Genomic DNA, 26,939 nt, shown 5'->3' on the forward strand with positions numbered 1-26,939 from the left:
TGCGTACCGCCCCGTCCTTCTCGTGGCAAGGATGGGGTCCGGTAGGTGCCGCAGGTCTCAGCTCGACTCTGCTCCTCGGCGGGTCGTCTCAGCCTGCCGCTCCCGCCCCTCCACTGGGTCAGGCGAGAGGTTTGAACCAGCGGCTTAACCTGCTTCAGAAGTGAATAGCACTCGCGGAGACGCCAACATGCCAGCAGGAACGGGCGCTTGGCGACAAGCTGGTGCACAGATGTGAGCCTTGGCCAGGCTGCCTCCAGGCTGCTGTTGTGCAGCACGAGGGGGCAGGTGGCCCTGTGCCTTGTTTTCTCAGTCTCACCTCCTAGCCAGGCCCAGAGAATGCTCCACCCCTCGCAGCTCCAGGCTGGTCCTCTGTTTGGCAGGCCCTTGGCCTCCTAACCCTTGCCTCTCTGAAGACCATGTTCGCTGTGCCCAGAGGGCCTTCCTTTCCTTGGGGCTTAACCATTCCTTTGCGGATGGTTGCTACCTGGGCTGGAGAATGGTCACCACATTGGATTGTGGCACCTGAGGACAGACATTTATGCACAGCCCCTGGTGCGCAATAGGTGACCAGTAGAAGTGTGGCTGAACCGGGCTGGGCGGTGCCTTCCCTGGACCCCAGCAGTTTCAGCTACAAGCAGATCCAGGTTCTGCCCATGCCAGGACGTATTGGCTGCACACATGGTCGGAGTCTAGGGCAGGAGCTCTGCCTGGGGTCTGCTCTAGGGGAGCTGGGCTGCTCCAGCAGGTGCCCTGTCCTGCCACATCCAGCCTGCACTAGAGGGGTCTGGCTCTGTCACTGGCACCCCTAGGTAGGCTGGGGTGGACCGTCTACATCTGCTAGCTGGAGGGGGGTTGGCACTCCTTCCTGGAGAAGACCTGGGCTCCCAGGGAGGGGTTTGGTGGCTTAGTCCCCTCTGGGCTCAGTGGCCCCTCCCTTCCCTTCTGAAATTGGTGTGAGGTGGGGGAAGTTGGGGACTGGGGCCCTGCCGCTGCAGAGAGCTCCCTGAGGAGGCTTTGCTGAGTCAAACCAGGGGTCCCTGTGGATTCCTGGGGTCCAGTAGGCTGTTAGGAGCCTGGGGAGAAGGTGCATGACCTTCCGTGAAAACCCCAGGCCCATATGACAGAGGGACTATATGTGGGTTTGTTGGGAAAGCCGTATCTAGCTTCCCTGGTCCTCCCAAGCAAGCTGCTGACCCCCGAAGGGTTAAAGAGCACGCTGCGGCATGTTCATTGTTGGAAGCAAAATAAGAGCCTGCTCTCTCATTCTGCAGCTTCAGGGCCAGGCTGGCTCCAGGGGGCTCCCTCATCTAAGCCCTCCCAGAGAGAGCTGAGGCCCCAGGAACCTCAGACCCTCCTCCCATCTGCCTGCACCCCTCCCCAGGCCAAGCTTGTTTGTGTGTCACATTGCTGGAGCATCTGAGACAGAGGGTGCAGCAATAAGTGGGTTGAAATGCCTGCGGGCTTCACGCAGTGCCATGTTTCAACTCAAGGGGCCTGCAGGATGTGCCTGCCTGTTCTAGAGGGTGTAGCTGAGCCACAGATTCCTGGGCTTGAAGATGTACCTCCCATAAACAAGGAGAATCCTGGCCAGGCCAGGCTAGGTGTGAGCCACGAAGTCCAGCGGCCAGTGTCCACCACACGCCCTGACTGAGGGCAGTGGCTTCTCAGGTGAGACTCGCTGGGCTTGTTATCTCCCCATATATTTATATTTACAGAGTTGCAGATACTGTGGCACTTCAACACTCCAGCATCGCCTTCCCAGAAGTAGTAAGCACCTCATTAAATAAGCTTGCAATTCAGTTCATATTCAGAATTTCTTGCTGTTCCCAAAATACCCAATTTAAAAAAAAAAATAAAATTGAAGAAAAACTTTGAGCCTGGGACTGGTACTGTGGCATAGCAAGCTAAGCTTCTGCCTGTAATGCCAGCATCCCATGTGGGCACCAGCTGGAGTCCTGGTGGTTCCACTTCTCATCCAGCTACCTGTGCGTGACCTGGGAAGGCAGCAGAGGGCTCAAGTGGTGGGGCCCCTTCATGCACATGGGAGACCCAGAGGAAGCTCCTGGCTGATTGCATTCAGTGATGTGTTGCGGGCAGGGCTGGTCATGGCACTGAGTACTTTGGCAGGTGACGACTCACTAGTGGGGCTGCTCAAGTCAGTTATGTGGCTAAGGAAGTTAACCATCATGCAGCACATTATTTTGCATTGACTAGACGTACTCCAGGGGGGCAGGCGTTGGGTGGTTAAGATGCTGTTTTGGGACCTGAGCCTCACATCGCAGTGTGTGTTTCAAGTCCGAGCTGCACTCTAATTCCAGCTTCTTGCTCCTGTGCAGCCTGGGAAGCGGCAGCTGAGGCACCTGGGGCCTCAGCCGGGAGGCCTGGATCTGTGTCCCTGGCTCCTGGCCCAGTCCTGGCTACAGTCAGCATGTAGGGAAGGAACCAGCAGATCCCTCTCCCTGCCTTTCAAATAGAAGAAAAACAAAGCAAAACACCACCTCAGGTGAATTATATCCCTCCAAAAACACAGAAATAAGTTTCTTTAAAGTTTTCCTATTATATAAATAACTTTTTTTCATTTTTTATTATATTTTTGACAATCTTTATATATAGTTAATTAGGGTAAAAAAGTTCAAGTGCTATAGGAAAGTGGGTAAGACTATTATTTCCATATTGTTTCCTTCATAAACAACTATCTTTTATGTTAAGTTTACAGCTCAGTGGTTTGGAGTGTGAAGTACATTCACAGTACAAAGTTCATTTAAAAAAAAATTTAATTCAAAGTTAAGGAAGGGGAAAAGAGGTGGCTGTAATAGCCAGGGATCTGTGCTGGGCTGAAGCCAGGAGCCAGGAGCCCAAGGGCTTTGGTCATCTTCCTTGCTTACTCAGGTGCACGAGCAGGGAGCTGGATCAGAAGTTGAGCAGCCAGCACCCAGAGGATATGCCCGCCTGACAGGCAGTGACTTAACCCACTACTGTCACAGTGCTGGCCCCACGAACCTCATCTTGAAAAACCATGATTTTGTATCCAGTTCAGTAGTAGGTCTCCATCTCACCATGTTACCAGCCCCTGGCACCCACCTATTTTCTGTGAACTTTGCTACTCTCAACCACTCATACGATCACACAGGCTTTGTGATCGTGAGCTGGCTTATCACTCTGGTGTCGGCTCCTCTAGATCCACACACGTGGAAGAGCATGTGATATGACCTGCCCTTTGTGACAGCTGACCCCACTGCTTGTGGAGAGCACGTTGACCCATCCTTCCATGCAGGGGCGTCTGCTGAGTTCCCACTACCTAGCGAGTAAGGTCACCAGCAACACAAGTGGGCAGATGCTCCTAAGACCCTGCATTCCTTAGGATAAAGACCCAGGAGTGGGACTGCTGGGTCAGGTAGCTACTTCTAATTCTAGTACACAATCCCAACAACAGTACACAAGGGATCATAATTACACACACACACATTTCCACTTAATTTTTTTTCCTGGAGAATGCTGCTTCTTCAGCCACTATAGACTAGTTACTCCTTGGGCTCAGGAGGCACAGGCATCGAAGATGGACACTCACTTTTGGGATGACTCCACAGCTGCGGCCTCCACCATGTTCTCAGTGACCAACTTTATGGCTCTGTCCTTGGCCAGGCACTGGCAGTTAGTGATTGGGTTGCCCGTGGCCATGGCCTTTTGTGCTGTGCCATTGTTCTTTCTTTTCTTCGTTGTCTTATTCAGCACCATTGATGGGAAGATCCATTTTTTTTTCACTGCAAATGTTACCAAGGGGAATGAATTCCATATACTGGTCTCTAATTCATTGCAGCCTTTCTCCCCCTATTTTCAGGTACCCCAATGTGGTAAGCAGGATCCCTTCAAATCAGTTCTTTGGCCTTGCATGTCAGTTTAAGTCCTGGTTTTCCATTTCTAGTCCAACTGTTACTGTGCCTGAGAAGGCAGCGGAGGATGGCCCAAGTGTTTGGGTCCCTGAACCCACATGGGAGATGTGGTTTTGGTCTGACCCGCTCCAGCCATTGCGGTCATTTAGGGACTAAACCAGTGGATGGAAGCGCTTTCAATCTGCATCAATCTTTTCAGTACATGAGAAGCATTCATTTATTTGAAAGGCAGGTCGACAGGAAGGAGAGCCCTCTACCTAGTGTTGGCATCTCAGAGGGCACAGGATCACAACGTGGATCCACTTCCAACCTAGCTAGCTGGTAATGGTCTGGGAAAGCAAGAGAGGACAGCTTAAAGCCTTGGGCCCCTGGACCCACATGGGAGAGCGAGGCTCCTGGCTGCAGATCAGCCCAGCTCCGGCTGATAGAGCCACTGGAGGAGTGAATCAATAGATAGAAGCTTTGTCTCCGCTCTGTAACTGCCTTTTAATAAAAATGAGAGCGCGCTTCCAATTGCTGGCTTATTCTCCAAATGCCCACAGCTGCCAGAGATGGGCCAGGAACCTGGAACTCCATCTAATCTCGTCTCCCACATGGATGGCAGGGACTCAAGCCCCTGCGCTGTCCTCTGCTGTCCCCCAGGATATACAACAGCAGAAAGATGGAGAAAATGTGGAAAAGGAGTGGCCAAGATCATGGCCAGCACTCTGAAACGGAATGCAGGCATCCCAAGTAGTGGCTGACCTTGCTGAGACAAAATGCTCACACCAACACCCACACTGTTCATGTACGCACTGCTCTACACTTGGGCTCATTCCCTCTTTCCTTCATGGTCCAACAACCCTTTTTTAAGAAAAAGACCTTTTGGCCCCAGCGGCGTGGCCTAGCACTAAAGTCCTCGCCTTGAACGCACCGGGATCCCATATGGGCACCGGTTCTAATCCTGGCAGCTCCACTTCCCATCCAGCTTCCTGCTTGTGGCCTGGGAAAGCAGTCGAGGACAGCCCAAAGCCTTGGGACCCTGCATCTGCATGGGAGACCCGAAAGAGGTTCCTGGTTCCCGGCTTCGGATCGGCACAGTACCAGCTGTTGTGCTCACTTGGGGAGTGAATCATCAGATGGAAAATCTTCCTCTCTGTGTCTCCTCCTCTCTGTATATCTGACTTTCCAAAAATAAAAATAAATCTTAAAAAAAAAAAAGAAAAGACCTTTTATTTTAGATTTCAACCATGTTACAAAGCTTAACCATAGAGATCTCCCTCCACTCACCCAGTACCCATTGTTAGGCTCAAGGATGGCCAATGCATGGCTTCTACAACCTCCCTGCAGGCCAGAGATGTGAGGCTCAGGTGATGCAGTCTGCAGGGGATAAGAGTGCTGGGACTCAGGGCAGTGACAGCAGTGGGGGCTGGGGTGGTGACCACACCTTAGGACCTCGAGCAACCCAACTTCCCAACCATTTGGGTACCCACATTACACCAGGTACCTGTCAACAACCACCTGCTCTCATCTAGGACACCAGTAGTCACAGTCTTTGCCACACAGGCCAAGATGACAATATAGGAAGTGTTACTCCCGAGGCAAGAGGGAGAAGCAATGGCCCAACACTGGGGGGTGGGGGCAGGGATTAATGTGGGCCGAGAAGGGCAAGGAGGCTGACAGGGCAGCTGAAATGCGGTATGTACGCATGGGGTTGGGTGGGGATCAAGCTGGCAGCTGCTTGTGCACAGAAAAGTGGAGGCTCTACTGTGGACAGAGGGGCAGTGTCCCAGTGAGGGTCACTGTGAAACAGGGGCTGGGGCAGTGTGCTATGTAAGGTGGGGGGTTACCTAGGTAGCAGCCATAGCTGTAGGAAGGTCTGAGGCGACTCATCACATGGCAAGAGTGCAGGATTTCCAGTGTGCACCTGCTGGGCCTGCAAGGACTGTGAAGCCAGCATTCAAGTCAGAATCACAGGGAGGAAGCAATGTGGGACCAGAGGACACGAGGAAAGATAGCCTGGGCAGAAACAGCTGGAGGGCCTCCCCTCTGGAACACCCGGTGTTGTCCACCCTTACAATGGGCCCAGGGTGCGCAGGCACCATCTCCTGCAGCTAGGCAGAGGGAAGGCGTGGGGAGGGGAGCGGAGGCAACTCGAAAGGCTTCCTGTGGGAAGTGAGCAGTCCTCCAGGCTTGGAATTCCCCGTTCCCCAGTTGAGGGGAGGGGTTACCCTGGCTCTGACGCATCTCTGGTTTGTTCCTCCTCTGGGTCTACAACAAAGACTGGCCAATGGTGTCTAAAGCACACTGGCTCCTGCCAGTGTGGCTACTGGAGGCCACACAGCTGCTGGCTTCCCCCGTAAAGAGGATTGGGTGGCAGTTGGTCACCACCAATGCAGGGAAGGGGCACAAGTGACTCGACAGTTCCTGTGGGGACCTCACGTTCCTGAGGCCACCTGCTGGCCCCAGGCACAGGCTGCCCCTGCCAGCAGCCTGGCCTCCTCTGAGACTCATCCTTCCTGCTGGAAGAGGAGAGTTGCCGAGAGCAAGAAAGGAAACCACTCTTCCCCAGACTCTGCCCCCTGAGGAGCCTGGGGCCCACGGGTGCTGCCTGGGGCTGCTGCGGGGTACAGATAACAGCAGAGGAAGGGTGGGGTGGCGGGATCCTCCTGGGAGTGGCTCTCCTGTAAACAATATGCAGCGGCCACCGGGCAGGAGGTGATTCATCTCTGCTGCGTGCAGATCCTGCTGGCCCAGCTTCCCGAGTACTGGGCCGCAGCAGCCCTGCTCAGCCAGGCGCCGGCCCTCTGTCCTCTGTGGGGGATCTTGCTGCAGCCAAATTCTGATGCCACGGGCAGTCTGGGGGTTCTGGGCTGCACCTCACCTGAGAATGTGTGTGCTCGGGGCAGAGCAGTGTCCCCTCCCTGAGCTCTCACCTGCCAGACCAGAGAATAATCAGGTGACTTCTTAGCAGTGCCACAGGCGCCTGTTGCCTGACTGTCACTCTTGAGGCAGTCACCCCCAAGGAGGAGAGGAATGGGCACTTGAGCTCCTGCACAGGCCAGGCTGCAGGAGAGGCAGGGCCATCCGGGATGGCAGGATGTGAATACAGTATTTTAATAGGGCTATGTGGACACACACTGGCCACAGGGCCCCTCCTGGGTTGCTATGTTCTCCGATGGCTGAGGCCTTGCGCCAGCTCCTTGAGCAGCTTCAGTCCTGAAATATACATGCTGTGCCTTCCAGGGGCAGGGGTGTGATCCTCTCCAGTCCCAGGCCTGGGCAGCCCTGGTCACTGCTTCGCCTTCTTCACAATGGTGCCCACAGCAGAGATGACAGTGGTCTTGGAGCCGCTGGCACTGGTGGTAACTGTGACAACAGCTGGCAGGGTGGCTGTGGTGGTGAGGATCGTGGGCTGAGCTATCGTGGTCACCGGGATAGCGGAGTCCCATTTGCTCTTTCTCTTCTGGGCATCTGCAGAGAAGGCAAGGGGGGTCAAGGTCAAGTGGGCCACTCTCTTTCTCTGCAGGTTGGCAGCAGGGTGGGGGAAAAGTAATGGGAGTGAGGTAACCCTGGCCGGAAGACCTGAGGGGCACTGCAAATGCAGCTGCCCAGGTCTGTTATGCCTGCCTCCCCAACAAGCCAGCAAGCCTTGGTCTGGTTGTAGGACAAACTGCCTTCTACCTGCAACAGCTGTGCTGGTGGTGGTGGTGGTGGTGGCTGTGGCGTTGGTCGTGGTGCCTTTTTTGGTACCCGTCACAAACTCAATCTGGCAGGGAGACAGAAGAGAGTAAGAGCTGTGCAGAGCTGTGAATCCACTTCCTCGTGCCACCCGTGCGCTCCCCGGGACAGGAGCTTGGCACTAAACAAAGGAGGCATTGAAAACCAACTCGGCTCGGACGTCGAGGGGAGAGGCGCTTCAGAGGAGCCCCAAGGGGCTTTTTACCACTCTACACGAGCTTTGCAGGCTTGCACCCCTCCCGGCATCACCAGATTCTGGCACACACATGCCCGGCCCCCCACCCCTGCCGCCCCTCACATGCCCAGAACCGTCTGGCCAGGCCCCTCCCCTCACACCGAGGAGGCGGTGCCCGCCTGCACAGGGAAAGAGCAGCTCTGGTCCCCAGGTGCTGCAGACACGTCCCTGCAATAAGCCTGGGGTTTGGAAGGGAGAGGGAAAGAGAGAGAAGGAGACTCAATACAGGGTTATGAAGGAGACGTCCCACGTATCCCCTGGCACCAGCTCCCACACTCCTGGCCCCTAACTGTCGGGGTTGGGGAGAGGTAGCCAGCTAGCCCAGGCCCTACCACCTGTCTGCCTGGGGCTCAGGGGTATTCTGGGGTTGCAATGCCATGAAGCCACACTACAGGCAGGAGGGGTCAGTGTCTTGAGGCCCAGTGTTTCTCTCTGACTGCGGCAATAGGCACAGTGTTCAGAGGATACTTTTCCTTCATGGCCCAACTGATGTTGCCAAGAGAACCCAAAAAACACTGGGAAGAAGTGGGGCTCAGGACCCTAAATGAGGGGTCACTGGCCATCAGACAGGGTCCTACAGGAAGGCAGCCAGGCTGGAGCAAGGCAGGGCCCTGCACTCTCACAGGGCAGCCAGTCAGGCCAGGGCAGGAAGTCACTTTGAAAGAGACCACCTCACTGGCCAACCAGGACTCTGATCTATGAGGGAGGAGGTGGAAGGAGGTGAGAGAGGGAAGACACAACCATGAGCAGGGCCAAAACAGAAGAGATTCCACACAGGCAGGGATGCTGGCACCTGCTCAGGACAGTGGGCACCATGGAGGCTGTGCTGGGCGGTGAAGAGGGGACCGGGGCAGGGAGGCTACACATCGGGGGGCTTGGCCAGCAGGCTCTCTACAACCCCCACCCGGCATGCCCAGGCACGCCTGTCGCCACCTACTTTGGTTCTCTCCTTCTTGGCCTTTTCCAATTTGTCCATCTCGATCTTCTGGGCCTTGGCTATAGAGACAGGAAGGTGGTGACTGAGGCAGCCCTGCAGCTCCAGGGCCCCATCCTCTCTGCCACTCCCTGTGCCATGTTCAGTGATCTCAAGGCTCTCCAATAACCTGGATGAAGTGCGACTCTAAGCCAGTGTGGCACAGGGGCTCAGGAGGGCCTGCAGGGCCCACCTGGGAGGGTCAGCTACACTGAATACTGGCCAACCAGTGCCCCGTGGGAATGCAGGCCCTTGGGGGACCACCATTGGCCTGGAAACTGGAACTACTGATTTTTAGTTAGAGTACTGGTAATAACTTCAAATTAAAATAAGTGAATCAGGTCTCAGCCAGGATCTGGTCCATGGACAGCTGGCTTCACGACCTCTGATTAAGGTCTGGAGCCTTGGCAGGTTTGCTGGGTCTACCTGACAGATCCTCAAGCCACTGCTGGCCTGGCCCTTCTGCCTACACATCTTCAAGCCTCAGAGAGGCCCTCCCACCCCACTGGCTAGGTCAGGTAATCCCTCCTGCCTTGCACCACCACAAGCCCATCAGTGTGGGGATCACCAGCTCAAGCATCTGTCCTCTTTGCTGCATTCCAGTCCATGAGATGGGGAGGGGTTGTCTCCCTTGAGACTATAAGGGTGCTGCTAGCCACTGGACTCTGCCGGACATGAGGAGCCCCAGAGCCGCGTGCTTCCTGGGTAACTGACAGGTGGCAGGGAGGTTACCTAATGCTTCATAGTAGGAGTCCTCAGACCAGCCATGGGGGTCGAACATATCCTGAAAAAGCAGAGGTCAAAGCTCTGATTAGCAGGGAATGTCAGGTGACGAGTAACTTCCAACACAAGTCCCTTCCCCTTGAATCTTTCCTGGCCTGGAACCCCTTGCCCATGGTGGGTCAGGGTCTCAGCTGCCCTCCATGGCCTCCAGCCCCTAGGCAGATGCCCAACTTGGCAACCCCAGCAACAGACCTGAAGGAGCAGCAATCCCAGACCTTGTGTAACTATTCAGGTCTGTCACTGGCAACTCTAATCAGTTTATTTTAGAAAGGGCATGAGTGAGAGATGGGACTGGCTGTCTTCAGCCACAGTCGCTGTGCCATTGACTGGTTCTGTGGCAACTCTGGTGGAGCTGGCCCTGGGTCCAGTTATACCCTCCACTTCCAAGTCTCTGCTCAATGGACACACCTTCGGGTAGTTGGTGCCGAGTTCATCGATGGCGCAGAACTGAATTAGCTTCTCGTAGATGCTGCAAGGAAAACACAGGTACTGAGCAGACACTAAGCTCACATCCCTGGCCGGCGGGGCTGCAGCCCCCAGGGTTGAAAGTTACTCTGAGACCACTGGGCCCGGCTCAGCTGATTAGAGCAAGTTTTCCAATGAGAGGTCTGAACCTGCCTCTTTCAGCCTCCACCTTTCCATGAAATGGAAACCTTGGCTGGGGGTTGGGATGAGAACAGGTCCGGCTCAAATGGCCACATGTCCCGTCTTAGCTGGATACCTCTGACCTTCAGTCTGCTGGCCGGCTCAAGCCCGCCACACTCAGGCTCATGCAAGGTCCTGCTGTCCCCCACACATGCATCCCTAGTGTCTGTTGTTCATGTACTGCACAGCCTAGCATGCACACTCTGCTCTGTCCCTCAACACCCTCATCTGTGTGCAACACCAACTTTTCAGAGCTGCAACAAGAACCCAGAGACAGAGGTCACCTAGTCCAACGTCCTCATCCTAAATTTGGACACTGGGGCCCTGCAGGGTCATGTTTAAGGAGGCTGAAAATCCAGACAGTCTCCCTGGTTCCAGTCTAACACTGTGGGTTCTTGGTGCACACACAGGTCTCCTTGCTGAATTTGGCCCTGACATGGTAACCCTGGTGGGACTAAGGCAACGTACCATGTCCAACAGGTGGGGCTAAGGCAGCCCGCTGTGCCCAACAGGCACTCAGAGTGGTGAGGAGTCTGGATGAGGCCTGAGCGTGACTCAGCCGAGTCCGTTGTCCCCTACCGCCTCTGACAGTAACGACTCAGACATCTCCAGCAGCACACAGCACACTGACCTGGGATTCCGGAATTCTTTCTTCCTCTGGATAATGTAGTTCATATCCATTCCCTCCTTTATCTTTCGCTCATAAAGCTTCTGGATCTTGTCCTGTGGAAAAGAACAAAAGCACAGGTTCTAGAAGCCTGGCCCCTCCCAACCCTGGTCTGGAGTTGTGGGGGCTGGGAGAGTATGAGCAGGTTGACACTCAAGACCCCCTCCTCCCCAAAGCCTGACTCCAGCCACATTCTTTCTCCACAGGGCCTCTGTCCAGAGCTGTGCCCAAGTCATACACCCAGACCAGCCTGCTTGAGCTGGCCTTTCTTTAGATGACTAAGGAACATGGCAGGGGGGCCATGGAGGAGATAACGCACAAATTGCTGACTGGTTCATCAGCCCTGAATCACAGTCTGTGGTGTTGAGGCTGGCGTGTAGGTACACAATTCTGGCTTTCCGTACAAGGAGAGGCCTCGCACCATGAGTCACAGGGACCTGGGAGGGCTGTGTCCTATAGGTGGGGCCAGAAGAGAGTTTTTGGGACCTGGCTCACAAACAGCCAGTTCTGGCCAGTTTATCTAGGGTTACGTGCTCACCTCCATCAAAACAACTCCTCCAGAAACTGGTCCTGACTTTGATGTTAAGCAGCAGAGCCACATCTGTCAGGGATCCAGGCCTGCCTTCGGCCAGTGACAGGTGTCTTCAGGAAGAAGCCTGCCCACTCAGACACCACACCTCCCAGGAGGTGGCTCAGTGCTGCTTAGGACAGGTGAAGAGGCCCAACTCTGAGGATGCAGCCTCACCCAGGAAGGCAGGCACTGGCTAAGATGAATATCTGCCTGTAAACTAAAATAAAGATTCTCAAAAAAGAAAACATTGTGAGAAAAGGCAGGTGTGGGGCCTGCACAGTGGTTATAACAGGCTAACTCCCAATGTGCCAGCACTGGCAGCTGAATGGGAGCTGGTTTATAAGCTGGCTGCTCCACTTCCCAGCTTATAGCCTGGGAAGGCAGTGGAGGATGGCTCAAATCCTTGGACCCCTATACCCATGTGGGAGACCTGGAAGAAGCTCCTGAATCCCAGCTACTGGCACTGTAGCCATTTGAGGGTTGAACCAGTGTATGGAAGATCTCTCTCTCTCTGCAGTTCTGACTTTCCAAGTAACATTAAATCTTAAAGAAAGAAAAAAAAAGGGGCGGATGAGTGGGTGAGTCTGAGGTGGCACGAGACACCTTTACAGAAAAGTGCAGTGGAGGCCACCTCTACCCAGGCCTCTGAAAGCCTGAGGTGCAAGGAGAGGTCTGCATGCATGCAGCTAATGACAGGCCAGAGAAGCTGAGAGCGCCAGCCTGCTCTTCTTGGAGGGTGACAGCACCTGCCCTGTGTCCTGCACATGACGAGGCTCTGGCTCCTGGGTCATCAGGGCAGCCTGCCATCTCAGGGGAACCATAGGTTTGCCCAAATCTCATGGCTTCTACTACAACAAGGGCCTGAAAAGGTGCAGCCTGCACCTGGGCTGAGCAGCAGGCTGCCTCTGCTGTTCTTACAGGCTGCAGCACGCTGTCTAGCTCAGAGGGTGCCATGTTCCGGGGGGCAGTGGAGGACAGACAACTCAGTGAAAGGAGAGCCTCTGGAAAAGGTGGAGCATCTGAGTGGGCCTGCAACTCTGACCCATCTTCCCCTGGGTGGCCGCAGCCCTCAGCTGCAGGCCCCACTTGGCATCCATCGGACAGGGTGGTGCCAGAGGCCTCCAGGGAGGGCCTGCTCTCCAGGAAGTGACTGCACCAACAAATCTAAACCCTCAGGGGTGGTTGTCTGCGCTGTTGTCAGGCAAGGGATGATGACTCAGCAGTGGAGGACCAGGAGGGCAGGTGCTGCACACACACAAATGCTTGTGGTTCTACCCTTTTACAGCTAGACGATTCCTCGGGGTCTTGGCAAGCTTCTCCTGGGAAGTTCCCACTGACCGGTGGGACAGCAGAGGAAATGCCTGTTATCCCGTGCCTGAGCTTGGGCCTCGGAGGGCCAGCGGGGCATAGGGCCACGAGGCGACAGGCAGGAGCAGTAGTGGGTACATGGTCCCCAAAACGAGAAGGTACCAGATGGCTGTGTCCTCCTCACTTGGTTGTTTCCTACAGAAGCCTGCTTCTCTGCCCTGCCTTGGGCTCTTAAAATTCAAAGAGCGGACACCCAGCCCAGGCCACCGTGTCTCAGGGACGACTGCAGGCCTTGGGCTTACCTGTAAGTGGTTTGAGCATCGGCCAGGGGGTTCGGGCGGGATCTTGATCTCATCAGGTGACATGTTCCGTACCCTTTCAGAAAAGGAAGCTGGGAAAAGAACAGAGGGGACAATCCTGAAAGTGGGGAGTGAGGACAGGGACAGACATAAAAAAAAAAACAGAAAACATTCACGGGGGCCTGGCATGGTAGCCTAGCAGTTAAAGTCCTCGCCCTGCACATACCAGGATCCCATATGGGTGTCAGTTCTAATCCTGGCGGTTCTGCTTCCCATCCAGCTCCCTGCTTGTGGCCTGGGAAAGCAATGGAGGATGAACCAAACACTTGGGACCCTACATCCATGTGGGAGACCCTGAAGAGGTTCCTGGCTTCGGATTGGCACAGCTCTGGCGATTGCGGCCGCTTGGGGAGTGAATAAATGGATGGAAGATCTTCCTCTCTGTCTCTCTTACTCTCTGTATATCTGACTTTCCAATAAAAATAAAGTAAATCTTAAAACAAACAAACAAGCAAAAAATACATGTAAGATACTTTCTGGGAAGAATAAAAGCTGCACAAGCAGTACAATGGGTTCAGGTGTGGCCTCTCCTCTAGGGTCACCTAGAGCCAGGGTCAAATGGCCAAGCAAGCCACGGGCGACTTGGGGATCAGGCATTTGGGTGCAGGGTGAGTACCACAAGCTATCCAGTCCCAGGGGCTAGCCTTCAGGGAAGGAACACTGTCCACCCTCCCGTAGGTGCCCACAATGCACTGGGGTGGGGCTGCAAGAGCTGCCTCATGCCCCCTTTGTGTTCTTTTTAGGCTGGCCTGTCTACTCAGAGCTCAGAGAACCCTAGTCTGAGTCCCAAAGCATCTAAAATGGCCTTGTTCATAAATGAGAAGTTAATCATTCACCCATTGGTTACTACTTCAGGGTCTTAAAATAAAACAAAACAACAACAACAACAAAAAAACCTGATCAAGCCCTGCCTTGGCCCACCTCATTCTTGGGAACAATAGCCTGATTCTGATGTGAAGAATCCAAACTCCCAGGAAGAACTTCTGCAGGGACTTGCCACTGCCCAGCGGGCCTCACACTCCCCACTCTCTTATCCACAGCCCCCGGCCACCCTGGCGACTGCACAACCCTGCTGCAGATCACTCAGACAATGCACCACTTGTTGCAAGACTCTGTGCTCTTGAAAACATTCTCTCATGAAAGGGACCTTACAATGAGCCACCAGCAGGCAGGGCTGGGTGGGAAAGAATGAGCAACCACCACTGATGACAACAAGGACCTCCTGGGAGCCTACTGTGTGCAGATGCACACTGACCCAGCAGCCCTGGGACTGCCAGGGCTGGCCTAGCACAGCCTTCCCCACCTCCTGCTCCCGTCCTTAGCCTGGGTTAATGTTTTCTTAGCAGATAAGGGACATTGATCTCTCCTGTAGAGAACACAGTGCTGAAGAGTGCTGGGGCAAGATCTGCCAGATCAGCTGCTGTGGTCCCAGCCGGCACACACAGGAAACACACTGAGGCCAGGGGTCAAGTGCAGCGCAGTCACAGCCCTGTATGTAGGATGCACTGCTGTCACTGGATTCTCCCTGGATGTGTCCCAACTACAGAGCACTGACCCACCATTTCAGGGAGGCGGGCGGCAAGAAGGCAGAGACCAGGTGACAGGTCCTGTGGCGGAGGCCACATGCCAGTGCAGCCAAGGCTAGTTCCACCAGGGGACTGAGGGCTGCTGTGCCTGGCACTGTACTTCCGTCTCTCGACTCCTCCAGCACCTGGCCCCCATCCTCTTCCCAGTCAGTCTTGGGACCCCCTGGGACAGGGGAAGCTTTAGGCCTGAGCTCCAGTAGGCTGCAGAGGCCGGCTGAGCAGTGTCAGCAAGAGAGTCGGTCCTTTCACTTCATGAGCACGAGCAACCAGCCCAGAGCTCTTCTTGTTTTAACTACTGGGCACTGGGCACATGAGAATGGGATGTGAGAATGGACATGTGCATGAAACATGAGTGCCCTTTGACATCTGCCAGGAAGGTTTTTAGGAAAAACAGGGTGGGACAGTGTTGTCACAGCAACCAGCCACATTCCTGGGGTTCTGATAGTAAACAGGAGGGTGGGGAGGAAGAAACCTCTCTTGAACTGGCTAGGAACAGAATTCCTAAGCAGCGACTGGCCAACAAAGGGACACATGCAGGAAAGCTAAGTGAGTGCTCACACAGGAGCAGGCCTTCAGCGCTCTCTCCCCCAGATCCCAGTCATCAGCCCACGGATCCAGCCCCAGGCGCTCAGATCCTAAAGCCACTTCCACAGGAGGACATACGCGGAGGCAAAAATACTGAGTCCAGCTGCTGCCTGTTTTGGGGGCGGTCCTAGAGGAGAAGTCTGCTGCCAGCAGGAGTCTACCTGCGCATATCCAAATCAGATACACCCAGTGTCCAGAGGCAGCGGAGCAGGAGCAGCCATTAGGGATTTATGGGTGGCACACAGCGAGCAGAGGGAGCAGGCGGGGTTTCAGGAAGCCTCGAGGATGCTGTGAGATTGTCTTCAGCTCAGAGGGTGACATGAAAGCCACTGCCCGGCCCCACCCAAGCCACTGTCTCAGTGCCCTGGGGGCAGGGACAGGGCAGAGTACGTGCTCAGCTCCGTGGGCACTGAGCACTGGGTGCAGACACCTAAGAGCTGACTCGCCCTGGGAAAACCAGGGCGTCCACACATACGCAACACTTTCCACACCAGGTAAATGCTGCTTGTGGTCTAGGAAAACAGCATAAGATACCTCAAGTGCTTGGGACCCTGCATCATGTGCAATACCGGAAAGAAGTTCCTGGCTTCCGCTTTCAGAGTGGCTTAATTTCGGCCATTGTGGCCATTTAGGGAGCGAAACAGCAGATGGAAGATCTTTCTGTCTCTCCTCTCTGGAAATCTGCCTTTCCAATAAAAATAAATCTAAAACAAATAAACAAAAAAACCCACATCTATACCCTTCCTGAGTGAAAACGAACTATTATTCAGGACCAAAAAGCACAATAGGTATGTTTAACAATAAGAACACATCTCAAAAGCATTATGGCATTATGCTAAGTGAAAGAGGTCCCTAAGAAACTCCCGGCATTTGTACGGCGGTTTCCTAGGCCCTGGGAAGACATCAGGCAGTGTCTGGACGGTCTGGCTGTCACAGCTAGGAAGGAAGAGCGGCCTTCCAGCACTACTGAGTGCAAGAAGATGGGGACGGGCTCCCTAGCCTGCAGTGCCCAGACAGTCCCCCTGCCACCTGGCAGATACCCCAACAGTGCCAAGGTTCAAAGGTCTTGATTGACATGGAATTCCTTCAGCAGGCAAAGCCATGTGAAGACGGCCTGAGGCAGAGAGGACACTATAGGACGTGGTGCAAGGGAACATTCTGGAGGAATCCAGGTGTTACGTATCATGACTGTAGGGGGTGGCACAGTGTGTGTGCTCCACAACCATTCAAACTATTAAAATCTGTCACAATGATGGTGCACTGTGAAAAATGGTGTATCTGGCCTTACTGGAGCAGAATGACTGTTCAGAGCAGTGTGGAGAAGGTGGTTGCCAAGCTGGCTGTGGCAGAAGCCGGGAGCCGAGCCGGCCACTACCTGTACACATGCCAGCACTCTGCCAACACCACGTGGTAGAGCTGTTCTCCAACTCCCAGCCCTGCTGTTTCTCAGCATGACTCCACTTGAGAGTGTGGATGCTTGTGCTCAAGGCTGGAGGGACATCCTGGCTCTTCCAGCCTTGAAGGAGCCAAACGCCAGCCCCTGGGAACCCTCAGTAACCCAGCCGAACCCTGCTCAGGGGCTGGACCGCTTAGAGACTCACATTTCAGCCCATGCCTTCCTCAGAACACAGCAACGAAGCAATTTCTAGCTCTTTCTGTTAGGGAAGGACAGATGGGCTCCTGTCTCCCACCCCTGGCAGGAGGACCCCTGGAGGGCACATCTGCAGGTCCAGGCCCTGGCCTCTGAACTCAGGATGGTAGAGTGGCTGGGTTGCAAACACCCAAGACTGGGTTCTGAGGCCAGAGATACGGCACAGGAGCCTGCTCTGGGGAGAAGAGGGGAACGGGCAGAACACACTGGGGATGGTTGAGAGAAAGGGATTTGACCAACCCTGCTGTAAGGTATGGACCCAGACAAAGGCCCCCGCAGACTGCAGGAGGTGAGGGGCTTTCTAGAAGGGTTAAGAGGATGGAGTTGGCACAGGACTTGGATGACGGGTGCTGTTTTCTAGAAACAGCTTGCTTCTTGCTAGGCACAAAGGGCCCCAGAAGCCAAGGCTATGAGGCATGAGCCTGCCTAGGCAGAGCACAGTGCCAGCACAGCCCACATGACGACTCCCTGACTACCAGAATATGCCAAGGGTTGGGGGGCGACTCCAACACAGGCTAGGACACAAGGGGAAGCAGAGGTCAAGAGGAGGTCCCAACTAAGCGGAGCCCTGATTTCCCTCTTGACGAGGCTGGCAACTGAATGAAACACAACACAACACAACACAACACAACACAACACAACACAACACAACACAACACAACACAACACACTATGAATGCGATTTTCAAAGAAGAATTGTTCCCTGGCAGTCTCACCCAGCGACTAAGAAAGGCCAAAGGGCCTGAGAGGGCATATGAAGGGACATGAAGTCCCATGGAGCGGTATGCCTGGCCTCGGGCCCCTCTGGGTACTTACCAACTAGTTCCTGGGGGTCTCGCTTTTCTACTTCCGCGTTATCCTACAAAAGAGAAGTGGAAACACCTGGCGGTCAGAGCTGGGTTCTGGAGCCATGGCTGCTCTCTTTGCTGAGACACTCAGGAGCACTGAGGAAGGAGAAAGGGTAAAGGATGGCCAGCAACATGTGGGGCCTCTGGCAGCTCCCCCAGTCCCACAGCAGCAGGAGTGCTCATGCCTGCAGCAGGGACCAGCACCCAGCAACGTGAGAACACACACCAGCGAGCCAAGCCTGCTCTCTGCACATGCTCACCTGGGTCTGAGGAAGCTTTTTGAAACACAGTGCAGTGCCCAGGCACCACCGCCTCAACTGCACACACAGGGGAAGCAAGGCAGATCCATGTCTAATACACAACTAAGAAACACAAAATATTAGCTGCTCCTCCAAGTTTTCTTGGTATTAACTTAAGCAAAAAAGGAAAACTTGAGCATAAGGAGAAAGGGGCAGCTTGTAGAATCCCAGAGCCAGCATGTGGCACACCTCAGACCAAGCGAGGCCTGGGGAAGGTCCGGGTTGGCTGCTCCCTAGCTCCCAGCTCTTTCCACTGCCTTACACTCTCCGTAAAGAGAAACTTTCTCTGACCCTTCATGCACACACTGTCCTACAACAATCGCTTCCACACACCCTCCAGAAATCTGAAGCTAAGACTTCGCAACACACAGCTTCTGTATTTCACTGCTCCAAAGCAAACACTTCATCGAACCCAAATCAGTGTGGAGGGTCACAATCTAGACCTGCATCCCAGGCTCTGGCACTGCAGGGAGGGAGGCCTGCCTTTGCCACCATGTCCTAGGAATTACCCGGCAAGCAGAGCTGCTCTTGTCATTGCTCCACTGCCCACATCCAGTTAGACCGTGCGCACCAGGCACACTGAGGACTACAGGTCAAACAATGGGTGTCCCAGCCAGCTGCCAGTTCTCATTCTTTCCCTGTGGTTAGAGAAGGACAAGAGAAGAGACGGCCAATTCTACAGCAAGCCCAGCCCTGGAATGCAGCCTCCACTTGGAAGCAAAGCTGTGAGGAAGGCCCACTGTAGACCAGTGGCTCTCAGGCCCCAAAAGACCTTCCTGATTCCAAAGCAGCCCAAACCCTCGTCTCCTGAATGCTGCAGCTATTCCTTTAACCTGGAGGGAACAATGTCCACACCAGGCTGCCAAGCAATTCATCTCTTCTAGCCACTGCTCCCTGTCAAGCAGATGGACAGAGAGGAGGCAGGGAAAAGAAGGGAGGAGGCCTGGATGACTGCCAATGAAAGTCAAGGCTGGAGTCATCAATCAATTGCTCTAAAGAGAGCACCAGTCTCTTGGAGGGCCCACAACAACCTCTTTGTAGCAGTGACTGTGAAGAAATAAGCATCAAAGAATGCGTCGGTCACACAATATGGGGCTGTAAATTTCCCGAAATCTTTCTGGGCGCCAACTGTGGGAAAGCACCCCGGCAGCTGGCTGCTCAGGGCTGGGGTTGGGGGCTGGTAGGCACTCCTCTTCTCCAAGGTCCTGTACTGCACCAGCATCTTTCATGGGCAGCAAGGCAGGGTTCAGAAGACTCAGGCACACTGAACTCCCAATGTGCCATGCAACATTTTTCACAGTATCGGTGCTCGTTATTTCCATGGCTGCTTGGGTACAAGGGCCCAGGAGTCTCCCTGTGGCTTCTGGGCTGTTGCTGGCCCGGGGAGAGCAGGCACAGGGTGTGGGCTGTGAGTGTTCCCCTGAGTTTCACAAGAGCCTGGCTAGCCTGGCTCAGGTTGTTTGGTCATGTCTCTAGAAGAGAGGATGGGGGCAAAATCAGGAAGGACTCTGTCTTCTTTTAGTCCTTCCCTTCTTCCTTTACATTAATTTTTCAAAAAATTATTTATCTGAAAGTCAGAGAGAGAAAGGTCCTTCATCTGCTGGTTCACTCCCTAGATTGCCACAACAGCTACAGCTGATCTTGTCTGAAGCAAGGGGCCAGGAGCTTCTTCCAGGTCTCCCACATGGGTGCAGGGGCCCAAGCGTTTGAGTCATCTTCTGCTGTTTATCAGGCCATTAACATGGAGCTGGATTGCAAGTTGAGCAGCCAGGAATTGAACCATCACTTCATAGGATCCCAGCATTGCACATGACAATTTTACCTGCTATGCCACAAAGTCCCACAAATTAATTTTTATACACTAAAGCAAACAAGCAGGGCAGTGTTTGGCAGAGCAGTTAAGACTAGTCGGAATGGGGCCTGGTGGCATGGCCTAGCGGCTAAAGTCCTCGCCTTGAATGCGCCGGTTCTAATCCTGGCAGCTCCACTTCCCATCCAGCTCCCTGCTTGTGCCCTGGGAAAGCAGTCAAGGACGGCCAAAAGCTTTGAGACCCTGCACTCGTGTGGGAGACCTGGAAGAAGTTCCTGGATCCTGGCTTTGGATCGGCATAGCATTGGCCATTGCGCTCAATTGGGGAGTGAATCATCGGACGGAAGATCTTCGTCTCTGTCTCTCCTCCTCTCTGTATATCTGACTTTCCAAAAAATAAATAAATCTTACAAAAAAAAAAAGACTAGTCAGAAAGCCCATATCACATGTTAGAATGCCTGGTTTCTGTGCCAGCTCCCTTCCTGGTTCTAGTTGCTTGCTAATGTGCCCCTTGGGAGGCAGCAGGTGAGAGCTCAAGTAGCTGGCCCTTGCCACCCAGACGGGAGGTCTAGACTGGGTTCAGGTTCCTGGTTTAGGCTTGACCTAGCTCAGGATGCCACATGTATTTGAGGGGCAAACTGGGGGATGGAAGATCTCTTTTAGTCAGGCTCTCTTTTCAAATAAGTAAAAATAAATTGAAGTAAAAATTTAAAAAAGAAACAAACTGGCAAGTTTTCAATTTATCAACAAGTCTAGTCTTTGCTTTTCTATCTTCTCAGTGCAAAAATAGGAAGAAAGGGCCCGGCGCGGTGGCGCAGTGGTTAAGGTCCTTGCCTTGCACGCCCGGGATCCCATATGGGCGCAGGTTCTATCCCGGCAGCCCCGCTTCCCTTCCAGCTCCCTGCCTGTGGCCCAGGAAAGCAGTCGAGGATGGCCCAAAGCTTTGGGACCCTGCACCCGCGTGGGAGACCTGGAAGAGGCTGCTGGCTTCGGACCGTCATAGCATCAGCCGTTGCGCTCACTTGGGGAGTGAATCATCGGACGGAAGATCTTCCTCTCTGTCTCTCCTCTCTGTATATCTGCCTTTTCAATAAAAAAATAATAAAAATAAATCTTAAAAAAAATTAGGAAGAAAAAGAATGGTGGGTGAGTCCAGAGACCTGAACCTTGGAACCTGGCCCCCAGAATCCCAACTCCACAGGGGAAGTGTTTATCAGTGGGTTATGGCCCTACCTGTAGAGAATCCCTAAGCCAAAAACATCACAGAAAAGACCAGCTGTGAGCCTCCGTGAGGAGCCAGCACCCCTCCATGAAGGTCCCCATGGTGTCACAGGCACCAGTGGGCCTGGAAGACTGTGGGGGCTCTGTGCCTCCTGCTGGCCACGTCTTATGTCCAAGAATGGGATTCACTTACCCCGGGACCAATATGCGGAACTGTGAGCTTGCAGTGCCCTGGGCATCGTGTCACAGCCCTGAGCTGCTCCTACAGCTCACGTGGAACCTAAGGTGCCTGCTCGACCAAAGCAGCTGAATGGCACCCCATGCACTGAGCCCAGCAGCTGAGGGCCAGGGCCATAGCACTGCCTGCTCCTGAAATGCAGATGGGTCCCAGGCATCACCAAGCTGAGGAAAGCTCAGAGGGGAGACAATGGAGGATGGTGACCGACACCCCCAAAGATGTTTTTTATTAGAATCATTTCACCTCAAATCTCCTGTGAAACAAGCTTTCATCCAAAATCACTCTCTATTCCAACAGCAATGACAACATCACTCCAAATGTCTTCTGCCAGCAACAGGAGAGCAGGATGGGGAAGGGCCAAGGGACCCAGGGGGTCCTCCTGCCAGTCAGGCCACAGACACCAGGAATTCAGCTGGAAAATGAATCCAGCACCTGTTGTCATTATCATGGAAGCCAGCAAAGCCTCCAAAGTGACTGTGACAGAAGCAGACCTGGGGCCTGCCTAGCACGGTGCCTGCACTGAGGCAGTGAGGGGCGGGGCAGGTCTGAGGACATGAACTGAAAGCAACAGGAAGTGCTCTTTGCTGTCCTGAAGCTGAGCTTTGACATGCCCAGGGAAACCACTCTCGACTTTTTCAAATCCATTCTCTGGCTTCCAGATGAAGACTCGCACACCTGGTGTAGAGATCAAGTCTGCAGAGAAGTCTGCCCCAAGTACAGCCTGCAGACTGAACACCGCCTCCCTCCCTCCACGCCCACCTGCCACCCAGGGCTCACCTAGCTCACCTGGGAGATAGAAGTAAAAAACTGACAAGTTTTGCAAGTCAAGACCAGGAAATCTTAGATTTCATGCAAAGTCCAATTAAGACCCAAGAGAAAAGGAGCGGGGATAAAATCCATAGTTTTCCTAAACAAGCCAAGTGGGAAGACAGAGCAGCAAGCACTGACAGGCTGAGCTGGCCAAGGACGCCCCTCCTGCCCGTTTATCCCCCTGTCTGGCCCTCACTTGAGACTAAAGTCCCAACAGCCAGGGCACCAGGGTGGCATGCAGTGGCATGGCAGGTCAGCAGGAAGAACAAATGTTGGCACATGGCTCCCCTACCACAGTGCCGCTGCCAATGAGACTGATGCAAGCAAAAGAAGGGAGGGAAAACAATCTGGTGCCACGAAACTGGTGCCACGGGAGTCAGGAGGACTTGACTCAGCAAGGAACAGAGGAACAGGTCCCATCAGACAGACAGGAGGTGATTCAACAACAGCGCTGTCTCGATCCCTTCAGGAAACAGTCCCACCTAGCCAGCACAAAGTGCCAGTGAGGCAGCACTGGCATCTGGATTTGGCCAGATCTCCCTGTTCGAGCCTCTGCCCAGCTCTGGGAGCGTGGGGATTTACAGAGCAGGCCAGAGCAAGCAGGCTGCAGGTGGGGCGTTTTTTGGGTGGACAGTGTAAGCCTGCGTCCAGTCTGGGCAGGTGGGAAGCCAAATGAGACAAGCCTCTTCCTCTCAGACTGGCCCGTGGAGCACGTCCCTTGCCGGGGCCTCCCTGCCGACCCTGCAGCCTTGCCCCATTCTCTGAGATGGCCTCATCCTCATGCTGGCCTAGGACGCCTTATACAGCTCACAGCTCAGCTCACCCACCTGGCCGAGGAGGGCAAGGTGCCTGCCCCAGGCCCTCAGCAGTGGCACTGCTCCCACCCAGGACAGCCGGGTCTGGCACATGGTAGGCACTCACACACCATCTCACTCATGCTCACCCCAACCTGCATTCTCCTCATTGTCCAGTGTCAACTTTCTTTCAGAGTGCTTCTGGGTGGCTTAATCTCCAAGTCTGCTCGGCACTGCAGTCAATGCGTGAACTCACCGGAGCGGCAGAAACAGCAGGGGCGTACAGAGGAGCTGGCTCGATTCAAGGCTGACCCGCTGATGGGAGAAGGAGGTCACTAACTCCGAATTTAAAAGGCTCATTTAAAAAAGTATTATTTGCCTTTTTGCTCATTATGGTCTGAATGCTTCTAAATCTCAAGACAAAAACAATTACTGTAGAGTTAACTTACTTACTTATCCCACAAATAATTATGGAGCATTTATTATATAATCATTATATAAAATGAGCCAAGCACTGGGAACAAAACATGAAAACTCCACCTACAGGACTAATGGTGGGCACTAATGAATTTTCACAATAGCCCCATGAAATTGCTACCTGTGTTTCCCCAGGGAGCCCCCGTGGAAGGGGGAAGAGAAGGGTGTCAAAAGGACAGCTGGAACAAGGTTTTCTGGGACAGACGCTGGTACTCCAGGTGCAAGCAAGCAGTGATTTGAAATTACTTTGGGTATAACTGACGAAGCTGGTTTGCCAGAGCTGCCAGCGACCATGGCCTCACAGCTGCGTGGGAACAACACTGCATACCCTACACCTCCCCCAGGAAAGCGCCCTCACCAGCACACTTCCTTCAGTCGCATCCTGTTGCCACAAACGGAGCCCTGCCATGGGCATACTGCCTGTCCGGGGATGGAAACACTCCACTTATCAGAAAAATAGGAGGAAGCTGGTGGGGCTGCTTGGGACGCACGAGAACGGCCTGCGCTGCCAGACAGCCGGGGCTGGGAAGGCCGGCTGCCCCGCTCAGAGGTTCCTGCGGGAAGGGTTAAAGGGGAGCCTGCCAAGACAAACCAAGTCCAGCGAGCACTGGCCCTGCGACTGAAGGAAAGGCAGGGAGGGGTAAGGAAACGTTCCTTTCTCCATTTCAAAAATGTAGTCAGAACCAGGGCCCAGCAGCTTGGCACTGTTCCGGGGCTGCCACAGGGACACCTATTGCCCTCCAGACCTCAGCAAACACCCCCGTGGGCTGGGCGGACACCTGCAAAGGGCAGATTTTGTTGTTTGACCATGCTGAATGTCATCTATGTTGGACTCACTCCCTCGAGAGGCCACTCCACTGTCTCGCCCCAGCCAGGGCGGACAGTGTCTGCCCCGACAGGCCGCCTCATAGCAGGACTGTGGCAGAGGGGCCAGGGCAGATTCTGCTCTCAGGGATTCTTCCAAGAACTGGATCTCCTTGCTGCGAGTGGACAGACTCGGAGGGTGGAGGGGGCCAGGACACAGAAAAGGACAAACCGGCAGACAGCCCTGGGAGGCTGACCCACACAGGGAAGGCTGAGACACTCCTCGCCACACGGTCATCCAGTTACGAAAGCCTTGTTCGGCCTGCAAGGGCTCACACTAGCAAGCGCATCTGAGATGTGTTAAAGCCAGGAGGAGGCAGGGTAGTGCAGGCCTGGCTGTCACTTTCGTCCTGCCAAAGGGGAGCTGGTCTTCCTGAGGGATCGAGGAAAGCCAGTACGTCCATGGCGTGACCAGGAAGGCATTCACCTCACTCCAACGTTAGGACTAGAGATGAGCAACATCCTACGGAACTCAAAAACCACAGAGCAGCATTTCAAGGCGAACAGAACCATGGGGTGAGTGCTAGACTCCCCAGCCCAGGCATTTTCTGCATCATATAATTTCAAAAAGCTGCGTCCCGGTTGGGCAGGAGGGGCTCAGCCACGCCCTGGTGAGCAATCCCTGGCATTTGGCGGGGAAGGCAGGAGGTGTGTTGGGGCTTGCAGGGAAGACAGGGGTATGGACGTATGGGGCATGCAGCTGCAGGACCACCAGGAGGGGTGGGGCTCCTGCGAGCCTCAGCCTCAGTTCTCCATGAAGCAACTGCAGTCAGGAAGGCCCCTTCGGCAATGCAGCAGAGCCAAGAGGAGGGGTCAGAGGAGAATAATGGTTGGCTTTTCCTCCCTGCATGAGATCACAAGCTCCAACAGTCAGGGTTTCCACCAGTAAGCCTTCTTTGAAAGGCGGTAGAACCAAGAACATGGGTTGGAAGTGTGACTTTGCAGACTATACCATTTGTCTACCTGTGGCTTAGATCAGGTCTCCTGGGTACTCAGGCAGGTCCCTAAGGCCCTAGCTGGGGTGGCAGTCCTCAGGAGGTCCACTTCAGGAAATTCTACACCAGCACCCTAGGGATCAAGAGGATCTACTTGAGGCCTTCACCACGTGAGAGCAGGAAGTGCCAAACGTCAGGTAGGCTTGGCCATTTCCCAACAGTTTAAAGGCCACATCAGGTGGCTCACAAATCAGCAATGGCCAAGGGCCATTTCCTTTTCTGGTCTTGGGTGAATCATGCTGTATTCTCCCCTCTTGAATCAGCCTGATTACAATTAGGATCTGGGGACACGAGGGGACATGAGGGGCAGGTGGAATCATAAAACTGAGATGGAGGGACCAAGTGCGTTCTCTCCCTGTCAGCCCATCTTCCTTCCACATCCTAAATACAGAACTCACAAAAGCAGGTATGTATTATTCAGGTCTAACAAAACCTCTACAAGGCAGACATTTTCATTTTGTAGAAGGGAAAATTGAGGTAAATATAGTGAAGTGACTTGTGCTCAGCACATGGCAATGTTGGAACTTCATCCTGACTCTGCACCTCAAACCCAGGGAAACAGTAACAGCTTCTATGACGCCATTGGTTAAACCACCACGTAACTCAGCCAAGGGCAGGAGGAAATACCTCTCTCCAGGAATGACTTCCAACAGGTCACAGGGTACAGTGGGTGTGCAATCTGTGAAGGGGACTGTCTGGCATTCTTTGTAGTTCAGCATGCTTAGGGCTAGAAAGTGGGCCGTGGCAAGCAGGTGTGAGGCCTCTTGTCTTCTCAGAGCTGGACACTCTTTTCTCACAGGGCTACCACAGCAACCTTATCGGCTGCATGGGAACTCCCAAACTCTGAGCTGGCCAACTGCCTGGTAAAGGTGCTGATGAACATCTGCAAGACCTGCGTTTTGGCCAGGGTGCCCAGGGAGCCTTCGTGGTTGACTAAGGATGAGGGGAAGGTTGACCACCTGCACCCCAAGTGCCTGGCACCGTAAGGATAAAAACTAAGACCCTGCTAATTATATTATACTGTTTCTGTGAGCTCCCCCGCCCCCTTTTTCTTTTAACAAGTCTCTCAGATCTTTGAAATGACATTTTGGAAGACATCTAATAAAACTGGTGTCTGGAGCAACTCACTCGCCTCAGAGTGAGTCGAGTCCCCTGGTCCCCACTATCAATCTTAAATCTTGTATCTCTCTCTCAGTTCCTGTCCTTCCTTGCTTCTTGTAGCATTGCTGTATGCTGGCAGAGGACATGCCATATTTGCCAGCTGCTGGCTACGATGATTTTAGAGACCACACTGTCCAGTGAGTGATGTCTAAGTTGACCTCAATGGAAGAAGACCCAGTCCTGAGGTCTCAGTCACACCTTCTGTGTCCACCAGCACCACCCCTGTCCTTAGCCTGTACTTCCTGGAGACTCGGGGAACAGATGCCACCAAATCTTCTCACCTAGGTGAACAACCATGTGTACTTCCAATGAGAGCCGAGCCATAAAGGGTGGGATACTTCTGACCTGGGTGAAGAACAGTCATCTCCTGCCCAATAGAGAAGCTTGTTGGATGGAAACTGTACACTAGTGTTTCATTATAACTTGAAACGCCCACTCGGATTTTTGCT

General features: G+C 53.9%; 1 protein-coding gene across 2 annotated transcripts in view; it reads right to left on the minus strand.

The window, feature by feature from the left end:
* Positions 1-6,970: 6,970 nt before the first annotated feature.
* Positions 6,971-26,939, minus strand: part of LOC121162566 (SAP30 binding protein) — a 33,136-nt gene continuing 13,167 nt past the window's right edge. For both annotated transcript variants that reach the window (XM_040989668.1, XM_040989669.1), the window contains 8 exons: positions 17,790-17,832; positions 13,095-13,183; positions 10,878-10,969; positions 10,010-10,070; positions 9,551-9,602; positions 8,783-8,841; positions 7,554-7,638; positions 6,971-7,343 (listed from right to left, as the gene is read on the minus strand). In XM_040989668.1, the coding sequence (XP_040845602.1) occupies positions 7,162-7,343; positions 7,554-7,638; positions 8,783-8,841; positions 9,551-9,602; positions 10,010-10,070; positions 10,878-10,969; positions 13,095-13,183; positions 17,790-17,832 (663 nt within the window). In that variant the 3' untranslated portion in view covers positions 6,971-7,161. The remainder of the gene's footprint in view (positions 7,344-7,553; positions 7,639-8,782; positions 8,842-9,550; positions 9,603-10,009; positions 10,071-10,877; positions 10,970-13,094; positions 13,184-17,789; positions 17,833-26,939) is intronic.

The sequence above is a fragment of the Ochotona curzoniae genome, unplaced genomic scaffold, assembly GCF_017591425.1.
Source record: "Ochotona curzoniae isolate NIBS_2020 unplaced genomic scaffold, NIBS_Ocur_1.0 contig_523, whole genome shotgun sequence".
Classification (NCBI taxonomy): Eukaryota; Metazoa; Chordata; class Mammalia; order Lagomorpha; family Ochotonidae; genus Ochotona; species Ochotona curzoniae.